Genomic DNA, 24,948 nt, shown 5'->3' with positions numbered 1-24,948 from the left:
TGCCGTGCCTCCTGGTCTCCTGTCTGCCAGCAGCCCTGCTCCCGCTGTCACCGCTCCCACGTGTTGATGGTGTCCGCCCTGCTCGCACCTGCTGACAGCTTGAAGTGATGGGGGCTGGCGCCATCAGCAGTGTCAGCAGTAGCTGCTGCCTCAATCGTCCCTCAGGAGCAGGGGGAGGTGGAGAAGCCCTCAGGTGCAATCAGGGTGAGCGACCTCTGCTCGCAACCGCTGATGGTGCCGAGCAATCGGGACTGGCGCCAGGCGCCAGCAGTGGGTGCGAGTGGCGGCCCGGCACCATCTGCGAGTGAGAGCAGGGTCATCGCTGGCAGCGGGTGCGAGAGGCAGCTGCTGGCCCAATCAGCCCCCAGGAGCAGGGGAAGGTGGAGAAGCCTTGAGGGGTGATCGGGGCCAGTAGCCACCACTTGCACCCACTGATGGCGCCAAGCGATCGGAGCTAGCAGTGGGCACCAGCAACGGGTACAAGTGGCAGCTACGGCGCCAGAAGTGGGTGTGAGTGGGGCTAGCACCAGCACAGGTGCAAGCACTGAGCGGGACTGCGGCACGTGGGAGCAAAGAACTTTCAGTAACCACCAGAGGCTCGCCCCATGACAGCGACCAGTGCCCCGCTTTGGTCTGGTGTTCACTTGTTCCACCATCCCACCGCACCCGATGCCCACCATGTTCCACGCTCTGCCACCTGCTGCCGATGCCTGCCATGTTCCGCATGTGCCCCCTGATGGGTCAGTGCACATCATAGCGACCAGTTGTTTGGTTGTTCCAGTTGTTCCATTCTATTTGCAAATTAGCCTTTTATATATATAGATTATAGTATTTTTTTCCATACAAACAACTGTAAACTTACTTTTGCCCCAGCCTATATTTAAATGTGGGGCTTTTTAAAAATTGATTTTAGAAAGAAAGGGAGAGAGAAAAATCAATGAGAGAGATATGTCAACATCAATTGGCTGCCCCCTGACCAGGTATCGAACCAACAATGCTCAACCACTGAGCCACACCAGCTGGGCCCAACCTGTATTTATACTGGCAAAGGTTAAAGCAAAACAACTTTCAATATATAATACTATTGTTCTTTAAAAAATGGGTCTTTCGGGAGACTATCAATGGGCACAACTTTACTACAATTCAATACACATATTAACATTGGAAACCAAACAAAGGTGACAGTCACCGAAGAAACTGTCATCCCCAGAATTAAACTGAGGCTTTTGATCACTAGGCAACTCCACATGTAAGCATGAACATATTAGATACTAAAAGTAGAGGCTAGACTTCTCATTAAACAAAGTATATTAAATATACTCACTTAATTCTACTCCACATGTCTAATAAAATGACAGTAAAAGAATAGATTAGGGAAAACCTCAAAAGGCCCAAGGAGACAACCACAGACTTGAGATATCAATGGACTTAGAGAAGATAAAAGGCAGATGGAGAAAAAGTAGAAGCCCAAGTGCCTGTAAGGGACAAACAAAAAAACCCAAACTGATTCACGCCTGTAAACCTGGGGATTTTGCGGGGAGGGGAAGCTGCATCTAAAATCACAAGTCTGGTATAAGTCCTTAAAAGAAGCATTTCAAGCTCAGTTGGTTAGAGCATCATCCCAATACACCAAGGTTGAAGGTTCAATCCCCAGTCAGGGCACATACAAGAATCAACCAATGAATGCATAAATAAGTGGAACAATAAATTTATTTCTCTCCCCCGCCCCCCACCTTACTCTCTCTAAAAATCAACAATACATAAAGATCTTTGTTTGTTTGTTTGTTCATTTTTAAAAGGGCCATTTCAACCCCCAGGCACTTAACCTGTCTTTCAACTACAGGTTTAGGCTCCACAGAAGTTAACCAGGAGAACACTGGTCCATTATCTTTAAGGGCACCAGTGAGACAATGACAGGAAACAGAGGACTGAAGGCCCAACTTAAGCCACTCCTAGATGGAGACTGGAAGGGGAAACAAATAGCCCCAAAGAAAACCCTATAGCTAATAAAATTGGGGTGGGGGGGAGGGAAATGGACAGGAAGCTATGTTCTTAAAAGCCTGCTTTAAGTGAATCTCATAATAGACAAGTTCTACCCATAATACCCCAATCAGCTTTTTTAGAATTTTACTTTTATATATGAATTAAATTTGAGGAAAGCTTCTAATAGAAAAAGCAAAGTTTAAAATGGGGTGGGGCAATGAACTTAGAGGTCTCAGAAACAATCCAGTAAGTATCAGAAAACTTCAGCAACAACAAAAACTATAAATACTAACCTGAGAAAAATAACAGAAAATACTGCCTTCGTGAAACAAGATTAAAAAAACACACACAAAAGTAACATTCTAAGAAATAAAAAGTGTAATGAGTTGAAAAAAAAGTCAAAGAAATTGTCTAAAATGCAGAATTAAAAAGGCAGATGACCAAAAATGGAGGGAGGGGGGGAAGAAATATAGAGAATCAGTCTAAGTGTTTCAATATGCATCTAATAGTATTATAAAAAAAGACAGAACAGAGAAATTATATTAATTGAAAAGAAATTATTCAAATAATAGTATCAGAAATGTTCCAGAACTAAGGAAAATGAAACATCAGTCTGAACAGGTACATAAATGCCCAATGAAATAATGAGAGGGAGATCAAGACACATGAAAACTCAGAACATTGTGAACAGTAGATACAGAGCATCCTAAAAGCCACACGACCAAATTTTTAAATGGGAGAAAGCCACATACAGAAGAGATCAAGAACCAGAATGGCATTAGCCCTCTCAACAGAAGTCAGAAAATAATAGAATAAGGCCTTAAAAATTCCTAAGGCAGGTTATAACCTAAAATCTGTATGTAGCTGTTACAATAACAAAAATGTTTTTAGCCCAGCCAGCATGGCTCAATGGCTGAATGTCGACCTATGAACCAGGAGGTCAAGGTTCGATTCCCAGTCAGGGCACATGCCTGGGTTGCAGGCTCGATCCCCAGTGTGGGGCATGCAGGAAGCAGCCGATTAGTGATTCTCTCTCATCATTGATGTTTCTCTCTCTCTTCCTCTCTGAAATCAATAAAAATATATATTTTTAAAAATTTTACATGCACAAGATCTCAAACTTTATCTCCCACGTACATTTCCTAAAGAAGCTATGTGCTCCACAAAGCCAGGGAGAAAACTGGAAAAGAAAATAGAATCTAGAAAAGGCAAAACGTGAAGGGAATGTCCAAGTGGTGGAAAAGGAATGGCAGGCAATGGCTGCACAAAAGGACAGAGGGCTCCAGGGAAGGAAGAGTTTGCCTGATGGACATGTTCAGTGAAAACTGATATTGAGAAATTCTTTTTTTTTTTTTTTTAGCTCTGATGAAGATTAGCTGGAAGAGTAAATGGAAATTAAGGAAATGGAAAAATAAAGCAATGGTTAATTCCATACTGGGAGAATGGCAGAAAGTGAAGCGGGGAGCAGCAGGGGATGGTGGCAGAAGTAAAGAACTAAATTTCTTATCTATCCTAACAGGAAGTCATAAATTTTTTTAAAAAATAGCAGAATTTTAAAAACAGAAGTATAAACACTTTATTTATAATTTAAGGATAAATTCCAGAAAAAAATAGCCTGAGGAGTAATAAGTAGTCTTTGCTGCAGAGGGGCTAGTGAGTGGAGATTGCCGATTCTTTGTTATAAGCTTTACATTTGCAAACGTGATTCCCAGAGCAGGGGAGGACATACATGTCACTCCAACTGCTTTTCCCAAATCACACAAGAAAACTCTCATACATCATAATTACAGACTAGTATTTAGCGACACACCAATTTTGTTCAATTTAACTTAATTACCTATATCATCATATATAGTATATTTTTAAATACTCACCATGGATCCACCTAACAGTATAGTATAATAGTATATAAATTACCACAACAATTATATAACACAGATTTGTGGTGTTTTCTGATGTTGCAGAAGAGTTAAAAATTCTAAAGCAGGTTCTTCTAAAGTTTCAATAATGTATAATTACTAGAATTACCTCCACAAGGATTAAGGGTGTATTTTCCCCCTATACTTTGTACTTTTACATTTATACTAGAACAATGTCAGAGGTAAAATGACAAAGACCCTATCTCAACACATGGAGGAACTGACTAAACTATTTGGACCACTTATATGTAGACTTTAAATAAGTCTGAAAGAATCAAGAGATCATTTGGTCTAAGCCATATGAAATTTTGGTTATGAGAAAATTTTGACGTAAAATAGGAAACATCAGGCTTATAAGTAGAAACTATTCTATTTCTAAGGCACTTAAGTCATCAGATAATTTTGTTCCCTTCCATTAAAGATAAATTCAAAATTCAAAATCAAGTTTCTTGGCATTAAGTCTACTGATATAAATGAACATGTTTTCTTTAATAAATTATGAAATGCATTCATCATTTTTTAAAACTACTTCCAACCATAATTCTGAAGGTTAAGCATCAATGAATACTTACATTGACTAATCCAAAATAGTGCTCATTGACTGGAAACTGTTCTGGACCAATCTCTTTCTCTAATGCCGAGGCATTGGCGCCCTACAAAATGAAACACAAAAATCGTAGTATTTAGAGTATTTTCATAACTTTATCATAATTAATGTAGGCATTATGAAGACATCCTTTAAATAACTATGCTCCTTATAACTACCTAACATTACTGAAAGAAAATAAAAAAAGGATAGTGAAGAATAAAGGCTTTTAATAATATTACTAAAAACTAGTTTGAAGAAACTTTCTCATATAACCAAAGCCTAGATCAAGGAATTATATCCCTAATTTGTTCCTTTTATCCAAGTAATGAATTAAAGCCCTTGCTGTATCATGCACTCTAAAGGGAGTTTGTAATCTGATAGCAGCCATCTCAGAGAGCTGAAATTTTGTGAAATTAAAATGCATATAATATTCAGTGGCCTAACAATTCTTCAGAGATATATAACTAAGAAATTCTCACATAGAACTAAAGGGGAAAAGAAATGTTTACTGAAGTATTACTGATGATTGTATAGCTGGCAGTAATCTACGGGGTCTATAAAATATTACAGCATAGCCCAGCCAGTGTGGCTCAGCGGTTGAGCACTGACATAACCAAGAGGTCGCCGGTTCAATTCCCAGTCAGGGAGCACGCCCAGGTTGTGGGCTCAATCCCCAATAGGGGAGTACAGGGGGCAGCCAATCAATGTTTCCCTCTCTCCCTTCCTCTCTCTCTTAAAAAAAATCAATAAGAATATATTTTTAAATAAGAACAGATTTATAAAAATATGATAGCATATTTTATAGTAGAGTCAGAATAAATAAACTGGATTTACATACAAAAACATGGATACTTCTCAAAAACAATGTTAAAAAAAATGATTAGCACAAAACTCCATCATATATATAACAGCACACACAGTCTGCCTCAAGGACACTGGCCTGTGGTTAACACCACCTTTAGTGTGCAGAAGCCCACCCCTGCTGTCTCCTGACAGAGGTACATTTCTGAACCTGGGAAGCCCAGACCTTTGTTAGACAACACATCCTCAACTTCTGGATGGGGCAAGCCTAAAAATAAGTACATACATTAAAGGGAACTCCTGGGTTGGTGGTCAAGTTCTACCAAAACAAGGTATTTCCTCTGATAACTTGCAGCCATCTAGCACTGTGTGTGTGTGTTTTATTTTTATATAAAATCCTGACACAATCATTAGTTTACAAACACCATTCATTTCTAAATTAGAATACCAATAACTGTTTTTATAACAATATCAAATTCAATTATTATAGCAACTTCAAGGCCCACTGATCAAAGCAGTCCTCATGGGAATGTTGCAAGCCCTACTCTCCATCCCTGCCAGCTCAAGTCTTGTCACAAAACTTCAAAACTATCAGTAAGCCCAGATGTTTACCACCTACTGTAAGAATTCAAACTGAAATTTTTTTTTCCTCAAATGAGTATAAAGTGTGTCTCTCTCTCTCTCTCTCTCTCTCTCTCTCTCTCTCTCTCTCTCTCTCTCTCTCTCTCTTTCACACACACACACACACACACACACACACACACACACAAAAGGTGCTACACACACACACACACACACACACACACACACACACACACACAAAAGGTGCTATTATCCAAAATACCTCATACATCTATCTGTGTGGAATGCTGTCAGTTACACACACCTTAGGAAAGCATCTATAGCCTTAAAATGAACTAAAGACAGAACAAGATGTTAACTTTATCTTTCCAGTGTTAATTCCAATTACATGCCACACACCATGCAGTCTAACCACCCCAGATGTCCCATTTGAACCCATATATACCACATACTTTCATGCACTGCTTAGAAAGCCTTTCCCCATCCCCTTATCCTCAAGTTTTGACTATGAGCCAAGTTATTAACCTCTCTGTGCCTCCAATTCCTAACTATAAAATGAAAATGTTACCAACCACTTTATAGGGTAGCTAGGAGGCAGGATGGTAAGAACCGAGGAAAATTCCTTGGCAAGTGGGATGGGGAAACTGAGACAGACAGCTCATTCAAACTGGCCTTATCCAGCAGCCTGACTCGCCTGCCTCCTTCTCCCTTGCACAACCATTCCCTTAAGTATTAGGTCCTTAGGACAATGAGGTTCTGATCAGCATCAAATAATCTCAGGAACAAAGTCATGGGTCTGTTGACCACAGAGATGAAACAAAGCTTTGGTCAAACCAGAGATAACATCTAGGCCTCAGTTGTGTTTCAGCTCCAGGCCCAGAAAATCAGCAAAACCAGAGGAAGCGAGGTCCTGGCTGACATCAGGACCAGATGCAATGACCAATGACCCTCTATCCCAGTGCTGACCAATCAATAGAGACTATGACCCTGACCTTTTAGCTAAAGCATGTCAAACTCAAAGGCTAACACAGGCCAAATAAACAAGGTTTAAGTTTAGGTGGGCCGCAAGAAAACAAACGCTTCAATTTTCATAGAAACATATGTTTATTTCAATAGAGACATGCTGAATACAAAGGGCTGAAATAAATGAGTAATCGTTAACATAAAATAATACAACGTTTTAATAAAAATTAGTTTTTTCTTGAACATTAACTTACCAGACGCTGAATAACTGCACAAATTAATAAGCATAACACAAATAAACCTATTTTTCTTGTTCTCCAAAAGCGAAATATTTCCTGCTGCGCACACCAAACATGACAGTCCAAGACTAATGATGTGGCAATTGGCTGCTAAAATATTCGCTGCTAGCATTAGTGGAGAGAAATGGTACGCCTGCTCCCGTAAGGTACGTAAGGGAAATGAATGCAACACAATTATAATAATCAGTCATTAGCGAACGTTGTAGTTCATTATTAATAACTAGGGGCCCGGTGCACGAAATTCGTGCACTGGGTGTGTGTGTGGGGGGGGGGAGTGTCCCTCAGCCCAGCCTGCCACCTCTCACATACTGGGAGCCCTCAGGCGTTGACCCCCATCACCCTCCGATCGCCTGATCGGCCCCTTGCCCAGGCCTGACGCCTCCGCCAGAGGTGTCAGGCTTGGGCAGGGGACCCCCATCTCCCCCCGATCACTGGCTCTGGCCCCCGCCCAGGCCTGAGGCCTCTGGCCCAGGAATCATGCCTGGGCAGGGGACCCCCATCTCCCTCTGATCGCTTGCTCCACCCCCCGCCCAAGCCTGACGCCTCTGACCCAGGCTTCAGGCCTGGGCAAGGGGACCATCATATCCCCCCAATCCCCGGCTCCACCCCCCGCCCAGGCCTGATGCCTCGGCCAGAGGAGTTGACCCTCATCACCCTCCGATCACCAATCACCGGATCGGCCCCTTGACCAGGCCTGAGGCCTCCGGCAGAGGTGTCAGGCCTGGGCAGGGGACCCCCAGCTCCCTGTGGTTGCAGGCTCCGCCCCTGCCCAGGCCTAATGCCTCTGGCCTAGGCGTCCGGCCTAGGCAGTGGGGACCTGCAGTGGCAGCGGGGGGCGCCACGATCATGGGCTCCGCTTTAGGCCCAGGCAAGGGACCCCTAGCTCCTGGGACTGCCAGCTTCGACTGTGCCCAGCTCCCATCGCTGGCTCCACCCCTACTTCCTGCTATCACTGGCCAGGGCGGCAAAGGCGCCTGATTCTCCGATCATGGCTGGGGGGCAGGGCAAAGGCGGCCCCAGGGCCGCCTTTGCCCTGCCCCCCCAGCTCTTAGCTCCCCCCTGGGTTTCAGATCACTGTCAGTGGCAGGGGGCTTCTTCCTGCTTTCCCTTTCGCCTCCCTGCATTGTGCCTACATATGCAAATTAGCCGCCATCTTGTTGGCAGTTAACTGCCATCTTAGTTGGCAGTTAATTTGCATATAGCCCTGATTAGCCAATGAAAACGGTATCGCCGTACGCCAATTACCATTTTTCTCTTTTATTAGTGTAGATTATGTATAACAGGATATTGTAAAAATTAAGTTATGAAATTTTTATTAAAACGTTTCTTACATACTGTTATATTGGCTGGGCCACAAAAATATTCGTTGTGGGCCGCGACTTTGGCATGTTTGTTCTAGCTCATTCTGATGAGTCAGTATATTAAAGGACACACCTCGAACGGTGATGAATATTCTACTGAAATCCTCCCCTGAGATTTCCCCTAAAATCCTACCTTTAGAAAACAGATAAAAACCCATAAGGCAAAGAACCCAGCAAATCTCTACACCTTCCTTTTTCAGGTGCAGATATGTATCTTGGCTTTCTTTTCTCCTAAGTTCTAAAGGCCCTTCTTTTGCCTCTGTTACTTGCTTCCTGAGTCCAAGCAGCCCAGTTAGCTCACTTGTTCTTCCTCTGTGATTTTCTCTCTAAAAGGCCAAGGCAGCTCTCTGACCAGCCCGAAAGTACATTAAAGGGAAGATTTCTCTTTAGTGTACTTTCATTTTGCGTGCTAAATAAATTTCCTCTTGTGCTGGAGTTGTTGGCTCTGAATTCTTCCTTTGCCAAACTCAAAAATCGAGGTCCATCAATCACCGCTAACAGTTACAAATAAACAAAATTAAACTTTTGAAAAGGCATCTGGCAGTGCCTAGTACATAAGCAAATGCCCCATAAATGTTGGTTCTCTTATCCCCTTTCTCTTAATCCCAAGGGGGTAAAAAGTTATTCTCATGAGTTAGTAATATTAATAATTATCATCTGCTCCATGCAACCAAAAAATAACTATATGACACTACCTACCGAGTTCAGTTATTTTGCTCCTGGACTACAGAGGACAAACTCTTAAATGCTTGAACAAGTATTATGTATGGCATCATTCGTCCTCAGGGGCCCTGCCCTTTATACCAGATTCTAGTCTACTTTTTATTCAACCACCAGATTTTTGGCTATAGAGTCTTTCATGAGCAGCTAAGTAGAAGAGGGAACTGGGGGTTAGGAACAGCAAAAGGAGTTAAGAAAGACTGCAGAAAGGAACTAAGTTGTCCCCACCCTCCTCCTTCCTGCACTGGAGCCTAGAAAAGGAAAGGAAACTGGGTGACACCTGTGCCCTCTATCCTGACCTGCATGGCCAGGACCTTGAGTTCCATGGGAACCGGGCTGTGTCTCGTTCATCCTATGTCCAGCACATGGTGGGTTCTCAATAAAATGTTTATTAAATTCTCTTTTTTTTTTTAAGGCTAAGAAATAAGAGAAGGAAACAAAAGAGACAACTCAGCTATCATTAAAAATAAAAAACAGATCTTCTCCTCCGTCTGGCCAAGTCCACAAAGCAGCCCCTGGATGTTCCAACAATGTACTCCCCAAAAGCCTAACAAAGAGCAGAACCATAATCAAAATAAGGTTTCCACAGCTAAATGTGTTTAAAAATTAAAAGATTAAGTAATTTTGAAAGTCTCCTCTAAATCAACATTCCATCATTTCCAATCACTTTCTTCTAAGAACATTATAAAATTAAAACAAAACTCCCCAATTCAATAGTGAAGGATTATGGTTGCAGATGGAGTAAGAGTAGCAGGATGAAATGGACAGTATAAATAGAGAATGGAGCCCTGACTGGTTTGGCTCAGTGGATAGAGAGTCGGCCTGCAGACTGAAGGGTTCTAGGTTCGATTCTGGTCAAGGGTATATACCTTGGTTGCGGGCACATCCCCAGTAGGGGGTATGCAGGAGGCAGCTGATTGATGTTTCTCTCTCATTGATGTTTCTAACTCTCTATCCTTCTCCCTTCCTCTCTATTAAAAAAAATCAATAAAATAAAAAGAGAGAGAATGGAATTTACTTTATGACAGTTATACATGAAGGCACATTGTAATAGACTATAGTTTACTATAGTAATGATGCCTATCATAGATTCTGTGAATGCAGGACCATATTCTTATGCATGGATTCAGGCTTTTCTCTGCAGAAATGATCAGAGTACTTCCTATTTCTAGCCAGATGCTAACTACAAAGGAAAGAGTATACTAAGCAATCCAGTTTGTAATGAGTGTTTTTTTAATTTAAAAGTGTTTTCAAAACTTGAGTTAGATGTAACTGGTGAAAACCAACCATAAAGACAAAAACTTGCTGTGCAATTTTCAGCATCTTTGAAGTTCTCAAACACAGACATCCCTTGAAGATTTTGTTGAAGGCCAATAAACTCTGTCATGTCAAATAATGGACAATCAAGAGCCCCAAAATTTACACTGATTCTACAGCAAGTCAATATTTCCATCCCTATACTTGAGAAATATGATCCTACTAAAATTCACAATGTTTTTTTTCCAAGCAATTCTTTATTTGGAAAAAAGAATAGAGGTATGTTCAGTTAAGAATTTCTGCTCTAAGGCTTTCATAGGCACTGGGATTCACTTGTCTTTTCTGAGTACATGACATGCATAGAAGGAAGAAGACATTTCTGACTGTACTGTCTCCATTACTCTAACTTACATAAAAGGTTATTTTAGACTCAGTATCTATTACTGCATATTCATCATGAAGAAGCAATTGGGTATTCCTGACCTTCCTGATTAAAACAGCCAAAAGGTGAATAAATTTCTAAATTAAAAAAATAATAATTTACTAAGCTGGTAAGAAAATGAAGAATCGACAGAAACCAAAACACATAGTGATGGGGGACCACTGGGATATAAGCAAATGTCAAAGACAGATTTCATGTTGAGGGTATTTGCCAACCCCAGTGACCTTTAGCCTCTCTTCTGACAACTGAATGAAATGAAAACAGGAAAACTAGTGCTAAAACTTAGGGCCCATCCAAGATAGGGATGATAGCAGAAGACACAGCATGACACTGTAATCCCCAAAGGGCTATGTCTTCAATGTAAGAGAGAACAAGAAATAATTCTTAAATGAGACAGAAAGGAAACTTGTCCTTGGCACTGGAGGAGGTGGGGCAATAAATATCTTCCAAACTTTCAAAACCACAAGTTGGTCCTCATGAAAGTTTGTGATTCAAATTCCCACAAGCTGTAGTTCTTTAAAGAAAGAAAAAAAACTTAAGGACAGAAACCACGCCACCTTGAAGGGGAGAGCTGCTGTAACTAGGAGCCCAACCCCACCACCACCCAGAATGGCCTCAGACACCACCCCGGACACTACAGGCACTCCGGCCAAAGATCTGCTACCTCAGCTGCAGAGCCACGGACACCAGGACTCCAGCCTCCCCAGATGGGGGCTCCTGTGGGTCCCAGAGTGCACCTCCCCTCACGCCGGCCCATCGCATCATTCCTGGGCACAGCGCATCTCACTGGTGAGTCTCAAACTGCACCCCTTACCGGACAAGCCCGCGGCGTTGCCCCGACCCTGCACATCCTGCAGGCGAGCTTCTGACTGCGTTTCCCCACCTAGCAAACCTGCAGTGTTGACCCTAACCCTTTGCGTCCTGCCAGCGAACCTCAGACCGGTGATAGCAAGAATGGGGAGACAAAGAAACAACCCACAAAGGAAAGAAAAGGAGGAATCGCCAGGAAAAGAACTAAATGAAACAGAGGCATGCAATGTGCCAAAAAAAGAATTCAGAGTAATGGTCATACAATTCATAAACCAGATGGATGAGAAAATCAACAACTTATGTTAAAATTAAGAAGAAACCAAGAATGATATAACTACAATAAAAAACACAAAGGAAGTTTTCAACAGTATACTAGAAGAAGCAGAGGACCGAATTAGTGAGTTAGAAGATAGGGTAGAGAAATGCCTAATCTGAACAATTGGAGAAAAAAATTAGAAAGCAGAAGGAGAGCCTAAGGGAGCTTTGGGACAACATGAAACAAAGTAACATACGTATAATAGGGGTGCCAGAACGACAAGAAGAGAAGGATTAGAAAACCTATTTGAAGAAATGACAGAAAACCTCCCTGATTTGGGGAAGAAAAAAGTCACACAAGCACACAGAGTCCCAAACAAGATGAATCCAAAAGGCCCACACCAGGACATGTTGTAATTACAATAGCAAACGTTAATGACAAAGAAAGAATCCTAAGGGCTGCAAGAAAGAGACAGAAAGTTACCTACAAAGGAAGTCCCATTAAACTATCAAATGATTTTCAACAGAAACACATCAGGCCAGATGGGAATGGAATGAAGTATACAAAGCATTGGAAAACAAGGGACTGAATCCAATAATATTCTATCCAGCAAGGCTATCATTCAAAATTGAAAGGGAAATCAGGAGTTTCACAAACAAAAAAAAAGTGAAGGAAGCTTATCATTACTAAACCAGCAATGCAAGAAATGCTAAAGGGACTGTTGTAAAAAGAAGAAACAGAAACGCAAGAAGGAACATAGGCACAAAGAATAAAGATGGCTACAAACAAGTACCTATCCTATATAATAAAAGCCTAATATGCAAATCAACAGAAGGGCAGAATGACAGGTCACTATGATGCACACTGACCACCAGGGGGCAGACGCTCAATGCAGGAGCTTCCCCCTGGTGGTCAGTGCGCTCCCACAGGGGGAGCGCTGCTCAGCCAGAAGCCAGGCTCACTGCAGCGCTAAGGAGCAGCTAGCAGGTGGGCGGTAAGGAGCGAGGTCCTGGACTGCAAGAGGGCACAGGCCAGGCTGAGGGACCCAGCCCCCCCCCAAGTGCACAAATTTCATGCACCGGGCCTCCAGTCAATAATAACCTTAACTGTAAATGGGTTAAATGCTCCAATCAAAAGACATCGAGTGGCTGAATGGATAAGAAAACATGACCCATACATACGCTGTCTACAAGAGACCCACCTCAGAACAAGGGACTCACACAGACTGAAAGTGAAGGGATGGAAAAATATCTTTCAGGCAAATGGAAATGATAAAAAAGCTGGGGTAGCAATACTTATATCTGACAAAATAGACCTCAAAGTGAAGGCCATAACAAGAGATAAAAACGGCCACTTCATAATACTAAAGGGATCGATACAAAAAGAGGATATAACTCTGGTAAACATATATGCTCCCAATGCAGGAGCACCCAAATACATACAAAAATTTCTGGAAGATATCAAAAGAGAGATTGACAGCAATACAATCATAGTAGGGAACTTTAATACACTGACATCACTGGATAAATCCTCTAGACAAAGTATCAGCAAAGAACAGCAATCCTACCTGACTCACTAGATCAGATAGACTTAATTGACATCTTCAGAACATTTCACCCCTAAGCTACAGAATATACATTCTTCTTAAGTGCACATGAGACATTTTCAAAGATAGACCACATATTGGGACACAGGCAAAATCTCTCCAAATTTAAGAAGATTAAAATCCTATCAAGCATCTTCTCAGATCACAATAGCATAAAATTAGAAATCAATTACAATAAAAACATTGAAAAAAATAAAACACTTGGAGGCTAAATAGCATGCTATTAAACAATGATTGGGTTACCAAAGAGATGAAAGAAGAAATTAAAAACATGCTGGAAATAAATGACAATGAAGACACAACAATCCATAATCTATGGGACATAATAAAAGCAGTCCTGAGAGGGAAGTTCATAGCATTACAGGCCTACCTCAAAAAACAAGAAAAACTTGTAATATATTATCTGACTCTACAACTTAAATAATTTGAAAAAGAGCAGCAAGAAAAGCCCAGAGTGAGCAGAATGAAGGAAATAATAAAGGTCAGAGCAGTAATAAATGGCAAATAGACCAAAAAAAAAAAAATACAAAAGATCAATAAAACCAAGAGCTGCTTCGTTGAAAGGATAAACAAGATTGATGAACCTCTAGCCAGGCTCACCAAGAAGCAAAGAGAGAGGACTCAAATAAACAAAATCAGAAATGAAAGAGGCAAAATAACAACCTACCCCACAGAAATACAAAGGATTGTAAAAAAAAATACTATGAACAACTCCATTTCAAGAAACTGGTCAACCTAGAAGAAATGGACATATTCTTATAAAAATACAACTTTCCAAAACTCAATCAGGAAGACTCAAAAAATCTGAATAGATGAGTAACTATGAAGGTTACTGAAGCACTCATCAAAAAAGTTCCAGCAGCCATGACCGAGTTGGCTCAGTGGATAGAGCGTCGGCCTGTGGACTGGGGGACCCAGGTTCTATTCTGGTCAAGGGCATGTGCCTTGGTTGCGGACACATCCCCAGTGGGGGTTGTGCAGGAGGCAGCTGATGGATGTTTCTCTCTCATCAATGTTTCTAGCTCTCTATCCCTCTCCCTTCCTCTCTGTAAAAAATCAATGAAATATATTTTTTTAAAAAACTTCCAGTAAACAAAAGCCCTGGGCCAGACGGCTTCAAGGGGAGTTTTATCAAACATTCAAAGAAAAACTAAAACCTATCCTCCTCAGATATTCCAAAAAAATTCAAGAGGAAGAAACATTTCCAAACTCTTTCTATGAAGCCAGCATTGCCCTAATCCTAGACAAAAAAAAAACAGCAAAGAAGCAGCAATTCTAAATGGCTCACTAGATCAGATGGACTTAATTGACATCTTCAGAACATTTCACTCCCAAGCTACAGAATATACATCCTTCTTATAAAGACACTACAAAGGAAAAGAACTATAGGCCATATCTCTGATGAACATAGATGCTAAAATCCTCAACAAAATCCTAGCAAATCAGATCCAGCATTACATTAGAAAGATCATACACTATGACCAAGTGGGACTTATTCCAGGGATGCAAGGATGGTACAATATCCACAAATCAATCAACATGATACATCACAGAAACAAACTGAGAGATAAAAATCACATAGTTATATCAATTGATGCAGAAAAAGCATATGACAAAATCCAACATCCTTTCATGATAAAAACCCTCAGCAAAGTGGGAATAAAGGGATCATTCCTCAACATAATCAAAGCCTTATGTGACAAACCTACAGCCAACATCATACTCAATTGGCAAAAACTAAAACCATTTCCCCTAAGAACAGGAACAAGACAAGGTTGTCCACTCTCACCACTCCTGTTTGACATAGTATTAGAAGTGCTGGCCATCGCAATTAGACAAGAAGAAAAAATAAAAAGCATCCAAATTGAAAAAGAAGTAAAACTGTCATTATTCGCAGATGACATAATGTTGTACATAGAAAACCCTAAAGACTCCATCAAAAAAACTATTAGACTTAATAAATGAATTCGGCAATGTAGCAGGATACAAAATCAACACCCAAAAATCTATGACATTTTTAATACACCAATAATGAGCTTATAGAAAGAGAAATTTAAAAAAAATCCCATTTACCATTGCAACAAAAAAATTAAGATACCTAGGAATAAACTTAACCAAGATGGTAAAAGACCTGTATTCAGAAAACTACAGGACATTGAAAAAAGAGATAAGGAAGAAAGACATAAACAAATGGAAGAATATACCATGTTCATGGATTGGTAGAATCAACATCATTAAAATGTACATACTACCCAAAGCAATCTACAGATTCAATGCAATCCCCATTAAAATACCACTGGCATACTTCAAAGACCTAGAACAAACTTTCCAAAAATTCACATGGAATAAAAAAAGACCCCGAATAGCTGCAGCAACCTTGAGAAAGAACAACAAAGTAGGCGGGATATCAATACCAGATATCAAGCTATATTACAAAGCCACTGTCCTCAAAACTGTCTGGTTCTAGCACAAAAACAAACATATAGACCAATGAAACAGAGAACCCAGAAACTGACTCAAGCCAGTATGCTCAATTAATATTTGACAAAGGAGGCAAGAGCATACAATGGAGTCAAGACTGTCTCTTACATAAATGGTGTTGGGAAAATTGGACAGATACATGCAAAAAAATGAAACTTGACCACCAACTTACACCATACACAAGAATAAACACAAAATGGATAAAAGGCTTAAATGTAAGATGGGAAACCATAAAAATCTTAGAGGAAACCACAGGCAGCAAAATATCAGACACATCTCATAGCAATATCTTTACTGGTACAGCTTCTAGGGCAATGGAAATTAAACAAATGGGACTACATTAAAATAAAAAGCTTCTGCACAGCAAAAGAAACAAAACAAGAAAATCCATTGCATGGGAGAACATATATACCAATGTTATCTCCGATAAAGGTTTAATCTTCAAAATTTACAGGGAACTCATACAACTTAACAAAAGGAAGATAAACAATCCAATCAAAAAATGAGCAAAGGACCTAAATAGACATCTTTTGAAAAAGGACATACAGAAGGCCAAGAGACATACGAAAACATGCTCAAAGTCACTAATCATCTGAGAGATGCAAATCAAAACAACATGACTATCATCAACAAATCAACAAAGGACAAATGCTGGTGAGGAAGTGGAGAAAAAGGAAACCTCGTGCACTGCTGGTGGGAATGCAGACTGGTGCAGCCACTGTGGAAAATAGTATGGAGTTTACTCAAAAAATTAAAAATGGAAAACAGAAACACCAATCAGAAAGAATATATGCACCCCTATGTTCATAACAGCACAATTTACAATAGCTAAGATTTGGACACAGCCTAAGTTGCCCATCAGCAGACAAATGGATTTAAAAACTGTGGTACATCTACACAATAGAATACTATGCTGCTGTGAAAAAAGAAGGAACTCTTACCATTTGCAACAGCATGGATGGACCTGGAGAGGATTATGCTAAATGAAATAAGCCAGTTGGAGGAAGATAAATACCACATGATCTCACTCATTTGTGTAGTGAACAACATAAACTGATGAACAAAAATAGATCCAGAGATAGAGAAGCATTGAACTGACTGTCAAACCTCAGAGGGAAAAGGGGGCGGGGGGAGGGGGGAGTAAGAGATCAACCAAAGGACTTGTATGCATGCATACAAGCATTACCAATAGACACAAACACTGGGGGGGGAGGGCGGGGGGGGGCGGGTGAGGGCATGTGCTGGGGGATGGGAGTGGCCAGGGAGAGGTCAATGGGGGGCGGGGGGAATAATATTGTAATAGCTATGTATGGGCAGGGGGGGGTACTTGAAATATCAGGGGGACCACTCTGTAGGGTATATGATTATCTAACCACTATGTTGTGCACCTGAAACTAATACAAAATAATATTGAATGTGATCTATAATTTAAAAAAAAAAAGATGGAAAATTATATGTTTTTCATCACAATAATAAAAAAAGAAAAACGCCATAAGCACAAAATATAATTCAAAAAGATCCTGAGTTGACAGTGTCTCAACTAGCAGATTATAAATTCACTCTGGAAGACAAATTTAATCCACCCCACAGAGTTCCTACAGCCCTGGCTAGGTTGCTTGTTGATTGAGCATCATCCTGAACACCAAAAGGTTGTGGGTTCAATCCCCAGTTGGGGTGGGTATGGGAGGCAACAATCGATGTTTCTCCCCCCACTCCCCTTCTTCTCTAAAATCAATAAAAACATATCCTTGGGTGAGGATATTTTTAAAAATGAGTTCCCATAAATAAAATTCAGAGAGAGTTATGTTCATAGTCAAAAAACACACACATACAGCCAGGCTGGTGTGCTCAGTGGTTGAGCATAGGCCCATGAATCAGGAGGCCACAGTTAGATTCTCGGTCAGGGCACATGCCCAGGTTGCGGGATCCATCCCCCGTATGGGATGTGCAGGAAGTAGCCTATCTATGTTTCTCTCTTATCGATATTTCTATCTCTCTATTCCTCTCCCTTTCCCTCTCTTAAATCAATAAAAATGCTTAGTTTTAAAAATACACACATCTACTTATATAAAAACCATGGGTGGTGTTCATCACGACCACAACCACCACAACCAAGTGGAAGGAAGTCAGTACTGCAGGGGTTGTCTTGGCAACGGCTGCACCCTCCCCCAAGCTGTTTCCCAGAGCTGCTTCCTGTAAGGGCGGGGTTTGAGGCAGGAGCCCGCCCTGGGAGCGGGGAGGCATTATCTTTCTAAAGTGTCCCGCAGCAGCACTGCCAAGGGTGAACCTGAGTGGGGGTAGCTGAAAGGCTTAGAAAATACAAACAAGAGAATGAAAGCCGGGTTTAGGTTGGACGCTGCTTCTCTGAGAGGCAGCAACCATGCCCACAGCCATGCCTTTATTTTATAGCAGATGCTATGAGGCAAAGTAAGGGCATGACCAAGATGTTTACAACATTCTCCTGGGTTTCAATCCTACTCAACTACATGCACCTGAACTCTATCAAGCCCACATCACTCAGGCACGTGGGGCCACGTGTTCGGACCATAGGTTCAAGCTTACAACTACAGCTGTTGGCTATAATTGTGCCGGGAGGGCCCTGCCCTCCAAGCTGGGACTTGCACGTGGCAATGAGAGAACTGTGCCCTCTCATCAGTCCAAGGCTTAAACCTGTCCAAAACACTGTAGCGGCTCCCCACAATAAAGTTTTAATTCTGTTTCTTTGTTACTGATGTTGTGGCCCCACCCTATAACAAAGAAACAATTTCCGGAGGATGAGGCCCAGGAATCAGGATTTTAAAAAGATTCCCAGGTGATTCTAATGTGCAGCCACGGTTGAGAACCACTGCTATAGATATTAAAAATTTATCTAAACATGCAATTCTTTGTCCAAAAAATGAGCATATTCAAAAATTAAATGAAGAAAATTTGGATATACTTGATGGAGATTTTCACACATATTTGAATGATGATTCCATTGATTCCACTGATTCCACAGATGATGCTGAAAAGGAAAATTTTCCCATGGAATTTCTTAATAGTATTTACTCCTTTGGGAATGCCGTGTCATAAATTAAAATTGAAAGTGGGTGCAATCATCATGCTATTGAGAAATCTCAATAGTAAATGGGGTCTTTGTAATGGTACCAGATTTATTATCAAAAGATTACAACCTAACATTATCGAAGCTGAAGTATTAACAGGATCTGCAGAGGGAGAAACTGTTCTGATTCCAAGAATTTGTCCCCATCTGACACTGGCCTCCCATTTAAATTGATTCGACGACAGTTTCCCGTGATGCCAGCATTTATGACGACTATTAATAAATCACAAGGACAAACTCTAGACAAAGTAGGCATATTCCTACCTGAACCTGTTTTTGCACATCGTCAGTTATATGTTGCTTTCTCTCAAGTTTGAAGAGCATGTGATGTTACAGTTAAAGTTCTAAGTACTTCATCACAAGGGAATTAGTCAAGCACTCTGAAAGTGTTTTCACTCTTAATGTGGTGTACAGGGAGATATTAGAATAAGTTTAATCACTTTATCAGTCATTGTTTGCATCACTGTTGTTTTTATATCATGTTTTTGTTGTTTTCATATCATGTTTTTATTGTTTTCATATCATGTTGTTGTCGTTTTTATATCATGCCTCTGTTGTTGTTATATCCTTTTGTTACTGTTTATTTATTAATAAATTTATATATTATTTTCATATACATTTTACTAATTTCCTTTCATCTCTCACACTTCTATTATAGAGAAAGGGCAAATAGCTATATTAAAATATCTCTGCTAATTAATTCCCTTTTTTAAAATATATTTTATTGATTTTTTACAGAGAGGAAGGGAGAGGAATAGAGAGTTAGAAACATCGATGAGAGAGAAACATTGATCAGCTGCCTCCTGCACACTCCCCACTGGGGATGTGCCCGCAACCAAGGTACATGCCCTTGACCAGAATCGAACCCGGGACCCTTGAGTCCGCAGGCTGATGCTGTATCCACTGAGCCAAACCGGTTAGGGCAATTAATTCCCTTTCAATGTGCATGAATTTCGTGCACCTGGCTACTAGTATATACATAAAAACAGGAAAACAAAGTACCATAAAGAAAAGCCAGCAAAAAGACAGCCAAACTAAACTCAAAAGACATTAAATATCAGAACTAATTCAGACACAATAAAAAACAAATTTAGTATGTGCCAATAAATAACACAGGCTCAATTACAAGAATGAGACTCTAAAGCGGGGATGGGGGACCTTTTCTCTGCCAAGGGCCAACTAGATATTTATAGCATCATTCACAAGACATACAAAATTATTAACTTAAAAATTAGCCTGCTGCCCTAGCTGGTTTGGCTCAGTGAATAGAGCGTTGGCCTGCGGACTGAAGGGTCCCAGGTTCGATTCCGGCCAAAAGCACATGCCCAGGTTGCGGGTTCAGTCCCCAGTGTGGGGCGTGCAGGAGGCAGCCGGTCAATGATTCTCTCTCATCACTGATGTTTCTCTCTCTCTCTCTCTCCCTCTCCCTTCCTCTCTGAAATCAATAATAGAAAAGAAAAAAAATTAGCCGGCTATATTTAGTCAAACACTTAATTAACTCACCCCCAATGCCTTGGTAGGACCAGACCAAATGATTTCAGGAGCATATGTGGCCCACAGGCTGGACGTTCCCCACCCCTGCTCTAAAGTCAAAGCAAAATTTTTTTAAAGAACCAAATAAAACTTTTAAATGTAAAAATTACAATAATTTAAAGTAAAAACTTACTGGTAACTACAGACAATAAAAAAAAAATCACTGGTTGCCAGGGGTCAGGTAGTGGGAGGAATAAATGTGCAGAGTACAGAGGACTTTTTAGGTCAATGAAAATTCTCTGTATAATGATGGATGCGTGTTTTTATACATTTGCCCAAACCCATTGAATGCACAAAACCAAGAGTGAACATAATGTAAACTATGGATTTTTGGTGATTATGATGTGTCAGTATAAGTTCATCAACTGTAAGAACGGCACCACCACTCTTGTGAGGGATGTTGATAATGGGGGAAACTGTGCATGTGTGCAGACAGGGAACGTATGAAATTATCTCTGTATCTTCCCCCTCAATTTTGCTATAAACCTAAACTGCTCTTAAAAAAAAAGTCTTAATAAATAAATAGCCCAGCTGGTGTAGCTGATCAGCCTATGAACCAGGAGGTAACATTTGGATACCTGGTCAGGGCACATACCTGGATTGTGGGCTCGATCCCCAGCTGGGGGTGTGCAGGAGGTAAATAATCAATGATTCTCTCTCATCATTGATGTTTCCTCTATCTTTCCCTCTCCCTTTCTCTCTGAAATCAATAAAAACATATTTTAAGAGATAATAAAATGAAATAAATAAAATCAAGGGGAAAAATAAACAAAATGTTTGTGCTTAAAAAACAAGGTTAATACTAAGTAATATTTTTTAGTCAATATTCCTGTCAGTATAATGTTAGCAACTAAAACTAACGTTTTATTAAAAGTAGGTAATGTTGTGGATTTTTAATTTTATTGAGATATAATTCACATATTATAATTAGATTCAGGTATAGAACATGATTTGATTAATGTATATTGCAAAATAATCACAATAAATCCAATTAACATTACCACTCACAGTTACAAATACTTTTTCTTTGAGGTGATTACTTTTAAAACCTACTCTCTTAGCAACTTCCAACCACACAATATAGTATGATTCACTACAGGCAGCATGCTGTACAGTACAACCCTAGGACTTATTATTTTTATAAATGGAAGTTGCATCTTTGGCCACTAGGAAATGTTGTTTTACAGCTGTAGAGAGACCATGGTATACTAAAGATAGCCCTGAATTAGCAAAGTTACAGACTGGAGTCTGGACTTGGCCATACCACTTCTCTGTGTAACTGGAGACAGGACCTCGGTTACCTCGTATGTAAGATATTAGTATCTATCGTACCTCTCATGCCCACATTTCTAGCAACATGTGAACCTACCAGCTATTCCAATCTCATTAAATATTAAGGCTAAAATATTGGATAGTCTATTAAAGGTCAAACACTTAACAAAATTCTGAATAAAAATTAGGACACAGTACCAAATCCTCAGAACTAGTCATGTGATAATAAAAATTTGCAAGCTGTTGAATAAGTACCTCCTTAAAGCTACCTAGTAGAAAAGGTGAATTTCATTAAGTATCTGAATATCTAGCCCTGTGTGAGAAGTTGTAGAATGTGATTTTCAAACTGTAGCACCCAACTACCATTTTCTTTTTCAATAAAACGGAATAAATTCTTAGAAAGCTAAAAAATGCTTCTTTTTAATGCCCAAAAAATTTATCATGCAAGTAAAAGAATAAGTTGAAACTAGAAGGACACCTTTGATCTATTATTTTTAAGATACCACCTGCAAAGAGAAAAAAAAAATAAGTTGGGAAATGGCTGCTTCCCATTACATAATTTTTACATAGTCAACCATGGAAAATGCTTATCTGACTGCCTTTCATTCTACCATTATAAGGAAGATGAAAACTGATAACCAGGAATGTTTTCAAGAAGTAAGGTAAGAAATGTCCATAATCTAAAGCTAGAATATGGCAGGAAAAAAAAATGATATCTATGAATACATATCATTGTAGAAAGCTAATTCACATTTCAGTATATACTGTTTAAGAAACTAGAGAACTTAGTATATCTTATCAAGAAATTAAAAGTGATTAAAATGTAAAAGGATGAACATCTATCTAGAAAACATCTTTATCAAGAATACTCTTTTCTATATGAATTATGGCAAACTATCAGTTCCCTGACAATCTTTTTATTTAAGACAAGTAAGAAAAAATACAATATATTTTTCCCACTTTTGTGTTTCAAATCCTGTTTTAGGATCCAACAGGTATCATTCCAAGACTAGTACTGAAAGAATCATATCAGGTCAGTACCTAAAAGAGAAAACTACCAAAACAGGCAGGAAAGGTTTCCCAAAGATAAGAGAAGCAAGTGACCTTCGTACACCAAAAAAAAGTTCTGGAGGCACAGAAAGAGCCAATATGAGAATGTGAACACAAAAAGAGGAAGTGAATGAATCCAGAGCACACAAGATATGAGAAACAAGTTTCTATATCTTACACAAGAAAGAAACTCAAGGCTGAAAGCCCACACCTGATCTGGAAGACACTGTACACTGTGTCCCTGAAACTGTATCAAAGACAACAGAAATTTTTATGAAATAACAAACCATTACCATATTCTAAGTTTCAGACATCATAAAAAGTCTCAAAGCAGTAGTCTTTCAAGAAAAGGTGAATTTCATTAAGTATCTGAATATCTAGCCCTGTGTGAGAAGTTGTAGAATGTGATTTTCAAACTGTAGCACCCAACTACCATTTTCTTTTTCAGTAAAACAGAATAAATCACAGTACATCTCTCTACTAAGAGTACACAATGGTTCATGAAACTTTTGTTCCTATATTTAAGTATGTAGTACAATTATGTCCACTGTAAAGAAATAAGTATTTCTCACTGTGAGTTGAAATCAATAAAGTTGTGACATACAGTGCTGTGAAAGATTTTTTTAAAAATACGAAAAAAATTGCAAAGTCATAATCTAATTGGGAAGTATACGGTGAATAAAAATTAGTTTTTCATAATGACACAGAGGTAGAAAATTATTTAAAATAAATGTGAAGTTATAGAGCAGAGAATAAGAACCAAACTACAACATAGCATGTATATAGGATGTCATGACAGGAATAACACTGAGAGCTAGAGGATTTGGGAAAGACTTCACAAACAGATGGAACTAAAAGAGCCAAGCCTTGAATTTTTCTTCAGAGGTGTTTTCGTTATAGCTTTTCATGTTCGTAAAATGAGAGCCCTGAAGAACATGAGTAGGCACTCAAACATTCCAGCTGTAGGCTCTGCAGTACACTGAGCAAAGGCCTTCAGATCAGGAGGCCTGCACTACTGGCCTGGTTCTAATACAACCTGCTAAAGCACAGGGTCATCTTCCACAAATCACTCTCTGCCTTGCTTTCCTCAGCAGCAAGATGCCAGATTTATGGTATCTATTGCACATCTCAAATGCTACAATTCCAAAATAGCAGCAATATAGAGTCACAATCAAAGTGTGTAATTAGGACAAGATATTTCACCCCTTTGTGCTCCAGTTTCCTAATCTGTAAGGACAAACAACACCTTTATCATGGCTTGTTTCTGAAACCCACATAGATGTTTAGAACCATGCCTGGCACAGTAAGCATTAAATAAATTATTTGTCCCTTCTTACCAGCAAATGAACCCCTCAAAAGACTGAAATTCCAAAGTCACTGAGAAAGTCTGTCTAAGAATCTTGTCGTCATTCTAAGAATCTTGGTCTAGGCCCTCTGTAGTGACCTCCTCTGGTTTTAACTCTACCATCAGAGTTAAAATGGGCTCCACAGATAGAGGATTCTTAGATTGACGCAGACTGAACACTGACACTGTACCATCACAGCATAGCTCAGAGAGCTGCAAACACTGAGCATCAGAGGTCAGCACGAAGCAAAGCCAGCCTTGATGAGAGAGGATACAAACAGAATAGAGAGGCACCATCTCCAACACTAATGGATAATCTGTCCACATGTCTCACACTTGCATTCCTGTAAGGAAAATCACTACACAGATACAGGTATTATTAAGTTAAAGTGAAATAAAAAACATGTATATTATTGACAGACTTAATTACTCTCTTACTACTACAACAACAGAACTCATACTCCAGATTTCAGAGGCTAACTGTACTCTAGCCTCTGGTAAAATTATCATCAAATTTAAATCGTTTGGCCAAATATAGAAAGGAACGGGCTACAGTTGGCACTATAAGCGGTTATG

At 39.9% G+C, this 24,948-nt stretch overlaps 1 protein-coding gene across 2 annotated transcripts in view; it reads right to left on the bottom strand.

Annotated features, from left to right (window-relative positions):
* Positions 1–24,948, bottom strand: part of USP12 (ubiquitin specific peptidase 12) — a 122,303-nt gene that overhangs the window by 55,872 nt on the left and 41,483 nt on the right. For both annotated transcript variants that reach the window (XM_081083625.1, XM_081083626.1), the window contains exon 2: positions 4,475–4,555. In XM_081083625.1, the coding sequence (XP_080939751.1) occupies positions 4,475–4,555 (81 nt within the window). The remainder of the gene's footprint in view (positions 1–4,474; positions 4,556–24,948) is intronic.

The sequence above is a fragment of the Myotis nattereri genome (assembly GCF_964212035.1).
Source record: "Myotis nattereri genome assembly, chromosome: 2".
Classification (NCBI taxonomy): domain Eukaryota; kingdom Metazoa; phylum Chordata; class Mammalia; order Chiroptera; family Vespertilionidae; genus Myotis; species Myotis nattereri.
Note: the sequence above shows the minus strand (reverse complement) of the source record. Positions and strands in the feature narration are given on the sequence as shown.